This window comes from Antechinus flavipes, chromosome 1 (genome assembly GCF_016432865.1).
Source record: "Antechinus flavipes isolate AdamAnt ecotype Samford, QLD, Australia chromosome 1, AdamAnt_v2, whole genome shotgun sequence".
Classification (NCBI taxonomy): domain Eukaryota; kingdom Metazoa; phylum Chordata; class Mammalia; order Dasyuromorphia; family Dasyuridae; genus Antechinus; species Antechinus flavipes.
This window is the reverse complement of record NC_067398.1, coordinates 92,425,565-92,440,291: the sequence shown is the minus strand read 5'-3', so window position 1 is coordinate 92,440,291 and position 14,727 is coordinate 92,425,565. Positions and strand designations below refer to the sequence as shown.

The 14,727-nt window shown below is 43.3% G+C and overlaps 1 protein-coding gene across 2 annotated transcripts in view; it reads left to right on the top strand.

Annotated features, from left to right (window-relative positions):
• ZNF462 (zinc finger protein 462) overlaps positions 1-14,727 on the top strand; it is a 154,667-nt gene that overhangs the window by 64,999 nt on the left and 74,941 nt on the right. For both annotated transcript variants that reach the window (XM_051986937.1, XM_051986929.1), the window contains exons 2-3: positions 6,956-7,204; positions 8,429-14,079. In XM_051986937.1, coding sequence (XP_051842897.1) covers positions 6,988-7,204; positions 8,429-14,079 — 5,868 coding nt within the window. In that variant the 5' untranslated portion in view covers positions 6,956-6,987. The remainder of the gene's footprint in view (positions 1-6,955; positions 7,205-8,428; positions 14,080-14,727) is intronic.

Below are 14,727 nucleotides of genomic sequence, written 5' to 3'. Positions count from 1 at the left end.
GCTTTCATAACCGGTCATTCAACCAGAATTGCTATTTTACATATCTAACATTTTTGTTCACTTGGATTACCTCCCAAGACACAGAGCTCATTTTAATGAAGATCCCAAGGGTATCCATCATGAAATATTACTCCAGCATGTTTGTAACATATGAAAACATTATGCAAGGGAGCAAACTGAAAGCTATAAGTGATACAAAAGAGTAGTGTCACTGGCTAGAACACCTTTAGGTTAGTAATCCACAGATTGTCTGTTTGAGACTTTCTGCATATTCCCAAGGTCCCACAGATGGGCCAAGCAGACTACATACAACAGAAGCAGCCCCAGTTGGCAGGGTGCTAGCCTCAACCGTATTTCCCTGCTACTATTTAAATTGTGTCCCATATTGGTGAGTTACACATGTGATCACAAATTAATCCTTTCTTCTCTGAAAATTTGGTTTTGAAGAACAGCTGTGTCTCCCTTCTGAATTCCTTAATTATTTATCCTGTCTGATATGTTAAACCTTTCATTAGTGTGGGTAAATTGCCAGAAGTACACAGAACTGCTTAGATCATGTAGCAAACAGTATAAACATTTGATAGGGACATTTGATGACACTGAACGTTGAGCCAAAATATACTGCAGAATCTAGTACTGTGGGATTGATGGAGATGGTTTGTTGGTTGAGTGAAGAGGGGAAGGAAAAGTGGAGTTTTGTTGTATGTTTTTTTTTTCTTTAAAGAAAATTACTTTGAGAAAATTACTTTGAGATTAATAATATGGGCACAGCTCACATCACCTGGACTTACAGAGAGGGAAACCAGTTGTGTCCTCATATGGCTTCTATTAAAGTTGGAGTCCACATGCGCATGTGTTGAGTCCAATTTAACTCAAGATAATTATTTCATATCTTAGGTGCACTTTACATTGTCATTTAAAATGTTACGTGTGGAGTGTCAGCATCTTTCTTGTATGCTCTTCTTGAAAGGATATCATGAGCATATCCAACTTCTGTACTGAAAAATGAATTAATACAATGAAATTGCTTAGGATCATCAACTTGATATATATCATATACTGTCATTTACTAGAAATAAAAATTTAACTTCTACAAGTGGGTCAGTTAATAAACTTGTTTTCATTCTTCATCTTCATGAGGCTTGGGTGTTACCAGGCAGATCTCATGTGCTCATTTTCTCACTTACCTCATCGTTCTCATGCTCAGTCAGTTTGAAATCAAACCCCATAAACAAATCCCAGAGCTCTTCAAGCTCATCACTTCTGTTGATTCCACTCCATGAGTTTGGACCGTTATATTGGCCCTACATGTTGCAGTCTGGGCAGTCTAGCTGTCTCTGTTCTATAAATGCCATTGGAGGAATGATGCTTGGATGACCAATCACTTGGCTTTTTGTGGCCTTTCTTGGCTGAACTAGCCCAAATTATGTTCCTTCCATAATACTGATGCTCTAGGTTTGTTATCTTTCCTATTTATAGGATTGGGGGTGGGAGTAAGGGGACTAAAACAAACCAGTAATCTAGACCAACAAGAAATCCCTTTATTATAAGATGATGGAGTTGAAAGTTCTAAAGCTAGAGGAGACTAGGGTATAAAACCAGGTTTCTAGTGTGGAAAGAGAAAAAATGTACCCTACAGTACTGCATGTGGTGTTTCAAATTCTATTTCTCAAAGACTTCACAGGATAGAATTAGTAACTATTGAATCACATGGCTGTGAGGCTTCAGAGTTTTATTTCTGGTCAGGAAGCCTTCAATCAGAGAAAAGGTTAGACCTATGGAAGGCTTCCTGCGTTTTGTTTCATGAAAGTTTCCTTGACACATATGTCATTTTGACTTCATGGGCCTATGCAGTGTGCCATTGACTTGACCTGAAGATGGCTTGCCAAGTTAATAGAAATGGAACTGGATAAGGTTAGCTTTTTTTTTTGTTGTTTTAACAGTGGGCTACAATAGATATTGTCATAGTAATAAACTTTAAGCCTATATAGGATGGAACTGTGAGATGTCTCAGCATAACCTAAAGAAAACTTGACACCCTCCTTTATGGATCTAGATTCTGGTAAAATTAAAGAAGCTTCTAGCCAACTTTCAAAGTTCTCTCTTTTAAAAAATTAATTAGTTGTTTTCAATGTTTTTATCTCTTACTATTCTGCATTTGTACAAGCTGCCCCCTATACCTGGAATATACTTCTTCCTAATTTCTATTTCTCTGAATTCTCATTTTTAACATTTAGCTTGGGTACCATCTTCTCTGTGAAGGTTTCCTGATATTTCTAGTTATTGATGCTATCTCCTACTACAAATCAACTTGTAATCAGTTATTTATATACCTACACATACTTCCTTTTACTAGAATGTAAACTTCTTGAAAGTAAGGCTTGGTTCTTGTTTAGGAGTTGTTGTTTGTTCGGGGGGCTTTTTTGGTCAATTTGTTTTAGTTTTGTATCCCCAGGAATAATGATTATTTTATTATTAGGAATTTTATATATATATATATATATATGTATGTGTGTGTGTGTGTGTGTGTGTGTGTGTATAGTATATGTCACATGTATGCATATACAACACACAGAATACGTGTATATATGTATGCACACCACACATGTACATATACACATGTGTGCATATATGGAACCATGATCTATTTATCCATTTATATAACATATATATGCGTGTATGTATGAAAATCTATTTATGTGTGCGTATGCACAGATATACATGTATGTATACATAAAATAGTTAATAAATGAGCATCAAATTGAATTTACTTGAACTTTTAAGGTTAAAAAACTAATTTAATTTTGCAAGTAGATGGTCTTAAAATTGCATGAGATAGCAACCTATGTTCATAAAATATTTTTCCATTGCCAAGTTTTGGAGGGGATTTCCAAAGATTCTCCAGAAGTATTGAATAGAATTTCAAATGTTTAGCTTTTTTGAGTTCAGTGTTTGGAGCTTCACAAAGGAACCCTATATTTGAGTACATTCAAATTATAAATTTAAACTTAAAAATATGAATTGTTAAATTATTTTCAAGGTCTAATGAAGAGCTAAAATAGTTTTGTGTTATGTAGGTCCAAAATATAGATAGTAATTTATTTATTTTTTAAATCATCTATTTGTTATATTTGCATCAAACGGTCCTGTTAAGATCTTGGTTATTCTTTGGAGTCTAGTTATTTGCAAGCAACTTGACATCAAGAAGACTGGTGTTATCTTGCATATATTAAGTTAAATCTTGCATGATTTGTAGATTCATCTCATGACCTTCTGGTAGTTCAGAAATTCCACTTCTGCTTTTGATTTTGTCAGTTTCATACTCAAGAATGAAATATTTCTAATTTCATTACTCTAGTATTTTAAAATTTGATATATATGTATGTGTATTTTAAAATTATATATAAAATTATATAAGTTATTTATAGATAAAATGTATATATATATATATGTATGTATAAAAGAAGGATTTTTTCTTAACATCAAATGATTAGAATAGACCCATGAGCATTTTTTACCTCTAAGAATTACTGCTATTTTCATTGATCAAATAGACAAATATTCATAATTTAAACCTTCCATGAAAATGTGTCCTTTGCTGGTTGATGGATGAGTCAATCTTAATCTCTCTCTCTCTCTCTCTCTCTCTCTCTCTTTCTTTCCTTCTCTTCCTCCTCCTCCTCCTTCTCTTCCTCCTCCTCCTCCTCCTCCTCCTCCTCCTCCTCCTCCTCCTCCTTCACACACACACACACACACACACACACACACACAGAGATTGATAGATACACTCACACTCATGCTAACATCACATTTCAGTTTCTTTGATAGCTTAGCCCATGCTGGTGATTTCTGTTTTCTTCTCTATGACAGCATCTGTAGAAGAAATGTGTCTGAACAAAGGCAAAATGTCTCTCAGCATAGGCTGCATCCTGATTTCCGTTCTTGGTGGTGAAAACATCAGATTGAAGGCCATTCAGCTGTACCTGATGTTTGTTCCTCTCGGCTGCTTCAAGATTAACCTCTTCTGTGACTCAGGGCTGCTTTTGAGGAAGACACAGCAGCAGCCTTAGAGCTAGAACCCATTAGGAAGGCCCTCTCATCTTTTCCCCATCTTGCTTCCTTTTCTCTTCTCCTAACCCTTTCATCTCCCTTGTAGCAGAACAAGTAGACTTATTGGTTGGGGTTTGCATCTAGACTTTAGTCTTCTCAGTAATAACTTCAGAAGACACCAGGACGTTGAAGAGTTTGGCATTTATATAGACACACACGCACACACACACATTATGAAACAACCATTGCTGGAGGGGCCCTGGCTTCCTATGGAAGAACCTTCGTCTTTGTTGTTGTTGTACAAACCCGTCTCATACTTTCCAAAGGACACACAGCAGAAAGCCTTTTGTTGCCTTATTTCTAAAGGCCTGAAGTTTTTAAGGGAAGAGATTTTGTTTTCCTCCTGGCTACACAATGGAGCTTTCAGAGAACCCCTTTTAAAAGGAATAGCTACAGCCTTTGTGTTGAAGGGTGTGTCTGTTGGCAGGGTCTGCTGATGCAGACAGACTGGCTGGTGATTAACAAAGGTCATTAGACTTTGGAATCTGGCAAGCAGAGTCAGATGGTATGTCTTCTGTGTGTAGAAGGACGGCTCCCAAGAGGCTGAGGCTTTCTGGAGGTCCCCCCCCTCGCCAGCTCTCCCCCACCCCCCCTGCTTTAAGAACTATTGGACAGTCTGGACCAGGATCTTCCTCCTTTTCTAAGCCACCCGGTGTGGCTAGGGCTAAGGAGCGATCAGTTCATTAATTCCATGGGACGGATGAATTGATCAGTTATGGGGCTTAAAAAGGACCTTCGGAGATCTTTGTGAATGCTATTTGAAGGAAGAGAAGAGAAAGGTGTTCCTATGGATAGCCATGGAAACAGTTAATTCTTTGTTGGGAAGAGTGGAGTACCCGTTCCGGCCACACACTGCTCTCCTGGTGCTGATTTCTTATATCAACCTAGCAGAGTCTTGTCTGCTGGAGATGGAGCTGAGATGCTGAGATAAGTGAGGCCATGTTGTGCACGGACGAGAAGCTAGGAGCCTCTGAGTGCAGGAGTTGTCTGAGCTAAAATGGCTGCTCCTGAGTGAAGCTCAGAAGACTGGGACAGCTTAGTGAGTCTTAAAGCTTCAGTGACGCAGGAGCTCCTATCTCTTGAAAGTGTGATAAACACATTCTGCAGAGCTGTGGCTTGTTTGGCTGAGATGAAAGGACTCAGCTTGGGGGATGGGGAGTGAAAACTGGATGATCTGCTTTTCTGTAAAGTGCTCTAAATGCAGGAGTCGCCTGCACCATGGAAAAATTTGTTTTCAGGTCTAATGGACTGTGCGAAAGGAGACATGGGGTGGGGCTTCGGTCCCTGCTGTAATTTGATCCAGAGCAGATAGCAACCTCTTCCACACAATTTGGGCTGGTTGCTTAGACATAAAAGCTTGAGGATCTCGATTGTGGCAAATCTAGGAGCTGAAAAGGACCTAGGGTAGAATTCATTTCTTTCTTTCTTTCTTTCTTGCTTTTTTTTTTTAATTGAGAAAGGAGGAATTACTATGTGCAAGGGGAGAAGGTAAATAGCAGTGTCTCCCTCTGTAAATTCAGCTTGTCCAGAATTGGACTTGCCAGGAGTTATTTTAGCAGGCTATCAGGAGAAGCATTCCTTCATGTAAAACCCTGATGCTATGCCCACTTGGGATACATTGACATCAGATTACAAGACTTGGATTCTGCTATAGGAATCATTCTGTCTTTTGCAACGAATGCATGAAAGTTAGCCTCAAGAAAGGTTGTTGGCTGTTGTTTTGCCCCCTTTAGTCATCTCCAGTTCTAGATTAGAGAAGCCCAATGGGGCATGTGGGAAGGAATCCATTCATTAAACTAATAGCTTTTCAACAGTGCCTAGGAATTGTTTCAGAGTGGGAAGACCTTTTACCTCCCTAATACCTTTGTTCATTTCTCGGGATTGGGAATCTTCATTGAGTTAATGCAAAGTAGTCTATAAATTTAAAACCCACACTTAGTGTCAAAATGGATATGGTTGGACGAGGTCTTTCTTTCACAACATTCTCACAACCTTTTCGATCAGGGTTCACACTGAATGCTTGTGACAAAAGGAAGGAAGGGAAAGGAAGGATTGTTCAAGTGATAAAGCATAATCTTTTTAATAGAACCAACTTAGTTAGAATTTTAAATTTGAAAACCCCATAACTATAATATTGATTATTGTGGGAATTTATGAGATCTTTGGACCCAATTTCAGCCTGGGAAATTCTCAGATTCAAGGAGATTGATAGGAGAGCTCTGATATTCTATTGCTTCTGTGTGGAGGAAGATACTGCACAATTAGATCCAAATTAGATTTCCAGAGATATTTTTTTTCCCCTTAAGAATTGTTCAGATACTGAAAATTTAAAAAATACTAAGATTCTTCTCATAGGTGTACCTTGATTTAATGATAAGAGTATAATTTGTTCTGGTCCTTAGTTTGCTGATTTATAAAAGGAGACCAATTAAAGTCTTCCAAGGTCCTTTCTGACTCTAAAATTCCATAACTAAGTTTTAAACAAGTAGAGAAGCTCATGAGCTAATTAGAAATCCAGTAGGGAAGTTCAGGGATCAACAAATATCTGATGATGTATGGATTTCTTTAGTGCCAACAGGCTGATTCTGTCAAACATACTAAAAAAAAATTCATTTGACCAAATTAGATTTAAAAAAAAACTTTCTCCCCCCAACCCTTAGTGTTATCAGATTACTGTCAAAGGGGGCACCATCACTTTTCTCCATAATTATAACTGTATATTTATATGAGGGATCCTAGGTACATTTGGTAATATTTCAGCTAATGGATATCCATTTAGGATGGGCAAATCATCCTAAGGTGTATAAGTAATGTGAGTTACTAATTATTTTATGTCTTCTTTCAGAATTTCCTAATGTAAAGGGATAAACCGAAATCATGGAGGTACTACAGTGTGATGGCTGTGATTTCCGAGCCCCATCCTATGAAGACCTCAAAGCTCATATTCAGGATGTCCATACTGCATTTTTGCAACCAACAGATGTTGCTGAGGACAATATTGAGACACGCTCTGGATCTGTGAATGCCAGTAATCAGACAGAGGTGGAATTTTCTGCTGTAAAGGATGAATTCACAATTGGAGAAGATATATCAGGTAAATCTATACTTATCTGAATATATGTGATCTACTTTAATTGCTTTGATTTATTTTTAGGCTACAGCTTGATACTGATAGGACATCATCTCATAGGGTGCTTTCTCTGTGAGGCATTAAAATGATTTTCTTTGTTGTCTTATCTCTTGCTATTCCTATCCATACTACACTACAATACTGTCTAACTAAACTAAACTAGTCATTGTTCTCCAAACACATACCCTAAACTTATGCAACTTTTTTTTTGTTGTTGCTTCCATCTGGAATAGTCTTCCTTTGATATCTCTGCCTGTTGAAATTCTACCCATTCTTCAAAGACTAACTTGAATTCCAGTTTCTCCATGAAGTCTTTTCTGTTCTCCATCAACACTATATATATTCTCTTTCCTCTCAACACATTTTGCCCCTGTTCAGTTATTTTTTTCAGCTTTCTATTATAGTTATTTGTGTTCATATCTCATTCCCTCTATTAGAGTATAAGGTGATAACAGGCTATATTTTTATGCCCCTCCCTCCACCTTTCTTGTCCAGTGTCTTCCTTGTCCATAGTATTTGCTCCTAAATGTTTGCTCAGATGAATCAAAATGTCTTCAGAAATTTCAGAATAAGTACAAGAAACCTGGAGCTTATATTTATTAGATAACAAGGACATTTTTTGTAGGAAAATTACTATGCCCTAATTTTCATATTTTACCTTCAACTATTAGCAGTGAAAGCTGTTTATAATAATCTATGCTCAGAGGTCAGCCTTAAGGGCATCATCATGAAACTGTAGGTAATTTTCAGTTTGGAAGGAAGTTATATGAGATCTACAAATAAAGAAGGAGCAGAATGATCCTTTACCAGAGACTTCTGATTGTCTCCTGGTGTTGTTTCCTTTTGGGTTCTCATAAATGCAGACAATCCAGCTAGAAAGTCCCTGAGAAAGGGTCCAGAAACATATTGTGTGTCTATTATCCAAGGAATAGAGCAAAATTGGGAGGCACTCATCACTAGGGGCTGGCCCACTAGATATGAGGTGCCGCAGAAACTCATCAAAAAAAAAAATTTGTGTTCTAGTTTTTAGAAGGCTGGTGATCTTTATCACTTGAAAGAGTGACCATATAAAGAAATCACAGATCCCTGAAGTAGAATTGTAATGGCATTGATTCTATGATGGGATTTCTTATTATTTTGTTCCCTTTTTTTTTTTCTCCTTCTCTTCCCCTTCCCCCTTTTGCTTAGGTCAAAATGCAGCTGTAATGGGGACTGGAAGTTATTATGGTCACAGCCCAGGATATTATGGCCAGCACATCGCCCCTCATCCCAAGCCAACAAACAAATTTTTTCAGTGCAAGTTCTGCGTTCGTTACTTCAGGTCAAAAAACCTCCTTATAGAGCACACTAGGAAAGTCCATGGTGCACAAGCTGGTGTAAATTCCCTCGGGCCCTCTGCCACCGGATCCTTAAATTATAACATCATGATGCATGAAGGATTTGGAAAAGTTTTCTCTTGCCAGTTTTGTACCTACAAGTCACCAAGGAGGGCAAGAATCATCAAGCATCAGAAGATGTATCACAAAAATAACCTGAAAGAGACCTCTGCTTCCCCAAGCACACCCCCTTCGCTGACTGACCCTGTGGGTGCATCGGTCCCAGTACAAGACCCCTGCAAAGAACTTCCAGCTGAGGTGGTAGAGCGCAGTATCTTGGAATCCATGGTTAAACCCTTAACCAAGTCAAGGGGCAACTTTTGCTGTGAATGGTGTAGCTATCAGACCCCCCGTCGAGAGCGCTGGTGTGACCATATGATGAAGAAGCATCGGAGCATGGTCAAAATACTCTCCACTCTGAGGCAGCAGCAAGAAGGAACCAATCTCCCCGATGTTCAGAAGAGTTCCCCGAGTCCTGTCCCGAATTCCAGCTATGTGTCCATGAATGCCACGAGCCGCGAGATGCCCAATGCCAACGTTTCTAGTTTCAGAGGCTCCATGGGCAACTCTCTCATTCGATCCAGTTCTTCTCCAGCTTCTAAATATTCTCCTGTGTCTTATCCTCCGATAAAGCCTAAATCACCTCACAATTCTGGCCTAGTTAACTTGCCTGAGAGATCCCGTTACGGAATGGCTGACATGACAAATTCTTCCACTGACCTGGAAACTAACAGCATGTTAAATGATTCTAGTTCTGATGAAGAATTAAATGAAATAGACAGTGAGAATGGCTTGAATTCTTTGGATCACCAGACCTCAGGAATGTCTGCCGAACAACTGATGGGATCCGATGGGAACAAATTATTGGAAACAAAGGGGATACCTTTTAGAAGATACATGAATAGGTTCCAGTGCCCTTTTTGTCCTTTCCTCACCATGCATCGACGCAGCATCTCCCGCCATATTGAAAACATCCACTTGTCTGGAAAGACAGCCATCTACAAATGTGATGAATGTCCGTTTACTTGCAAGAGTTCATTAAAACTTGGAGCTCACAAACAATGTCACACAGGTACGACATCCGATTGGGATGCTGTGAATTCCCAAGGTGAAAGTATTTCTGCCTCACTAAATGAAGGCCCGATGTCTTACGAAACCGCCAACATGAACGGTAGGAAGACGGGAGTCATGCTAGAGACTCTGCAGCAGCAGCAGCAGCAGCAGCAACAGCAGCAGCAGCAGCAGCAACAGCATCAGCAATCACAGTCGCAGCAGCCGCAGCAGTCGCAGCCGCAGCAGCAGCCCCCGCTGCCGCAGCCGCAGCAACAGCAGCTGCCGCAGCCGCCGCCGCCCCCGCCGCCGCCCCCGCCGCCCCCGCCGCCAACGCAGTCCCAACCGCAGCACCCTTACAAATGCACCATGTGTAATTACTCCACGACCACACTGAAGGGGCTCCGGGTCCATCAGCAGCATAAACATTCGTTCTGTGACAACTTGCCAAAATACGAGGGGCAACCCTCAAACTTACCGTTGGAAAGTGAGACAGATGGGCACACCTCTTCCAGCAACACTGTGAAGAAAAGTCAGACCTCAATCCTCGGCTTATCCTCCAAAAATAACTTTGTCGCTAAGGTTCCTAGGAAGATTTCTAATGATTTCCCTCTCGATCTATCACCGGTGAAGAAGAGAACGAGAATCGACGAGATAGCAAGCAACCTGCAGAGCAAAATCAACCAGACCAAACAGCAGGAAGACGCCGTGATCAACGTGGAAGACGATGAAGAGGAAGAAGAAGAGAACGAAGTGGAAATTGAGGTAGAATTGGACCGAGAAGAGGAGCCGACCGAGTCAATGCTGGACGTTCCAGGTTCCTTCGCGGCTCAGCAGATTTGGGCGAGAGAGAGTAGCGATCCTCAGAAAGAGTCTAACTTCCGAAACGTGCCACATGATTATAATGCCACGAACGGGGCGGAGATTGAGCTGACTCTCTCGGAAGACGAAGAGGACTATTACTGCTCCTCGGTGACCATGAAAGATCACCAAGGTTCCAATCCAGCTCTTCTCAACAACCAGCCCAGTATATATGGTGCTGATCACACCAATGAGAGTGCAGAATTCAATGACTCTGGGAGGCTTTACTATTGCAAACACTGTGACTTCAGTAACAAATCTGCCAGAAGCGTCAGCACCCACTACCAACGGATGCACCCATACATTAAATTCAGCTTTAGGTACATTTTGGATCCCAACGATCACAGTGCAGTGTACAGATGCCTTGAATGCTACATCGACTACACCAATTTTGAAGATCTGCAGCAACATTATGGTGAACATCATCCTGAAGCAATGAATGTACTCAACTTCGATCATTCGGATTTGATCTATCGGTGTCGTTTTTGTTCGTACACAAGCCCGAATGTTAGAAGCCTGATGCCGCATTACCAAAGAATGCATCCAACTGTTAAAATTAACAACGCCATGATATTCTCGAGCTATGTGGTGGAACAGCAAGAGGGACTGAATGCTGAGTCTCAGACCCTGAGGGAGATTCTGAATTCTGCTCCCAAAAATATGGCCACTTCTACCCCCGTGGCTCGCGGGGGTGGCGTGCCAAGTGCATTTAGTAAGAACGCCCCTTCAAAGACTTTCACTACAGAATGTGAAAATCAGAAAGACCCTGCGGTCAACACCGTTGTCGTTTATGACTGCGATGTGTGTTCGTTTGCGAGCCCGAACATGCATTCGGTATTGGTTCATTATCAGAAGAAACACCCTGAAGAGAAGGCTTCCTACTTTAGAATCCAGAAAACCATGCGCGTGGTGTCTGTGGACAGGGGCTCTGCCCTTTCTCAGCTATCCTTTGAGGTGGGTGCTCCAATATCTCCCAAAATGCCCAACATGGCTTCCCCGCCCCCCCCACAACCCCCACCACCAGACCTCAGCACTGAGCTTTACTACTGCAAACACTGCTCCTACAGCAATCGGTCAGTTGTGGGGGTGCTTGTCCATTACCAGAAAAGACATCCAGAAATTAAGGTTACTGCCAAATATATCAGACAGGCCCCTCCTACAGCAGCAATGATGAGAGGGGCCGAGGTGCCCCATGGTGCTCCGAGGCCACCTGTCCCCATGCAGAGATTGAACCGAGGCAGCTCAGAGAGAGATGTCCCTCCTGTGGAGAATGAGATGTTTTTTTGCCAGCACTGTGACTATGGGAACCGGACGGTCAAGGGAGTGCTCATTCACTACCAGAAGAAGCACCGGGATTTCAAGGCCAACGCGGACGTCATCCGGCAGCACACGGCCACCATCCGGAGCCTCTGCGACCGCGGTCAGAAGAAGTCGGGCGGCTGTATGCTGGTCCCTTCCTCCGCCACGGAGCGGGAGAAAGCCAAACTCCGAGCGCTCAAGTGCAGGCAGTGTTCTTACACCTCTCCTTACTTCTATGCACTGAGGAAGCACATCAAGAAAGACCACCCCAGCCTGAAGGCCACGGTCACTTCCATTTTGAGATGGGCATTTTTAGACGGCTTGATAGAAGCTGGCTATCACTGTGAATGGTGTATTTATTCGCACACGGAGCCCAGCGGTTTGCTTCTGCATTACCAAAGGAGGCACCCTGAGCATTATGTTGACTATACGTACATGGCCACGAAGCTCTGGGCAGGGCCGGACCCATCCCCTCCTTCCCTGACGATGGCCGCCGAAGCCAAAACGTACAAATGCAGGGACTGTATTTTTGAAGCCTCTTCCATTTGGGACATCACCAATCACTACCAGGCTTTCCACCCTTGGGCCATGAACGGCGACGAGTCCGTCTTGCTGGACATTATCAAGGAGAAAGATGCCGCTGAGAAAATCCTCACCCCCGAAGAGATAGCCAGCCAGGTCAACTGCGAGAATAAGATGATCTCCCCCCTTCCGGAGCAAGACCCCGAATGCGCCGAGGACGCGAGGCTTTCCCCAGAAAAGAGCATCCAGTTGACCTCCGCCAACCCTGCCATATCCTCCACCCCCTATCAGTGCACGGTGTGTCAGTCTGAGTACAATAACTTACACGGTCTTCTCACCCATTACGGGAAGAAGCACCCAGGGATGAAGGTGAAAGCTGCAGATTTTGCCCAGGACATCGACATCAACCCTGGTGCCGTTTACAAGTGTAGGCACTGTCCGTACATTAACACCCGCATCCACGGAGTCCTCACCCACTACCAGAAGAGACATCCATCCATCAAGGTGACCGCAGAAGATTTCGTGCACGACGTGGAACAGTCTGCGGACATGACTCAGGCCGAAGTGGAGGAGACGAGCAGGATATTCAAGCAGGGCTACGGTGCTTACAGGTGCAAACTCTGCCCTTACACTCATGGTACCCTGGAGAAGCTCAAGATTCACTACGAGAAGTACCACAACCAGCCAGAGTTTGACGTCTTCGCCCAGTCGCCCCCCAAGGTGGCCGTCACCCTGGAGCCCGAGATGCCCGCGGCCGACATCAGTCCCTCCCAGCTCCCTGCTGCCGACGAAGAAGTGGCAGAAGTGTCCATGCCCGCTTCCCATTTCTCCGCTTCTCACCTGGTCTCCCACACCGTGTTCCGGTGCCAGCTTTGCAAATACTTCTGTTCCACGAGGAAGGGGATCGCCCGACACTACCGGATCAAGCACAACAACGTCCGGGCCCAGCCAGAGGGGAAAAACAACCTGTTCAAATGTGCCCTGTGCTCCTACACCAACCCCATCCGCAAGGGCCTGGCTGCCCACTACCAGAAGCGGCACGACATCGACGCCTACTACACCCACTGCCTGGCGGCCTCCAGGACGGTCAGCGACAAGCCCAGCAAGGTGATCATCCCCTCCCCTCCCAAGGATGACTCCCCTCAGCTGAGCGAAGAGCTGAGGAGGGCGGTGGAGAAGAAAAAGTGCTCCCTCTGTTCCTTCCAGTCCTTCAGCAAGAAGGGCATCGTGTCCCACTACATGAAGCGTCACCCCGGGGTGTTCCCAAAGAAGCAGCACGCCAGCAAGCTGGGGGGTTACTTCACCGCGGTCTACGCCGACGAGAACGAGAAGCCGGCCCTGCTGGAGGAGGAGCAGTCCGAGTTCGAGAGGCCTGAGCTGGAGACCCCCGGAGAGGCGCAGGAGATGGAGTGGCTGCCCTTCCGCTGCATCAAGTGCTTCAAGCTGTCCTTCAGCACCGCCGAGCTGCTGTGCATGCACTACACCGAGCACCACAGCAAGGACCTCAAGAGAGACTTCGTCATCTTGGGGAACGGCACCCGCTCTCTGGGTTCTGCCTTTCAGTGTAAACACTGTGATAGTAGGCTGCAAAGTATGGCAGAACTGACCTCACACTTGAACAGTCACAATGAGGAATTCCAGAAGCGTGCCAAACGTCAGGAGAGGAGGAAACAGCTTTTGAGCAAGCAGAAATATGCAGATGGTGCTTTTGCAGATTTCAAACAAGAGAGGGTAAGGATATGTTTTGATTTCCCTTCCCCCAGGAGGCTCCTCATTACTAGTGCCCACATGCACTTCTTCATTGGCAGCCAAAACTGCTACAGGCTTACTAGTGACTTAGCATGCCAGGGAGCTCAATAAGTCAATTAAACATTTCAAGCTTGATTATGCCCCCATCTCTGTGCCTCACCCCTCTCTGCGTCCCCATCCCTCTCCCTCAGACTCCTCCCAAGGCTCCCTGGGAGGTTTTTGTTGATTTCTATTTATTTCTTTCTGCCAAGTAACCTCCTTATCTGAAACCTAATTACACACAGCTTTCTATCGTAAGGCAATTGTGGGCTGCCTCTTGATTTCATTAGCACTCCTCAGCCATGTCTTGGTCATCACTTTTCTATATGAGATATGAAATTAACTTCTCGACTGGTAGTTCACCAAGAAGATCACTAATGCTGTAGTTATGCCGTGTCTCAGCCGCACAGTTAGCATTGGTTTGAATCAGATAAACTTGGTGGCAGTGAAGATGAAGCTTCTGCGCAGAAATGTCCTCCACTCACTTCCATTCAAGTTGGAAAGTATGTTGAATCCAGACACCTTATGTAGTAGGCAGCGGGCCTTGACTCTTATGAATTCAGGAGGTATTCCTTGATGTAAAATGCTAAT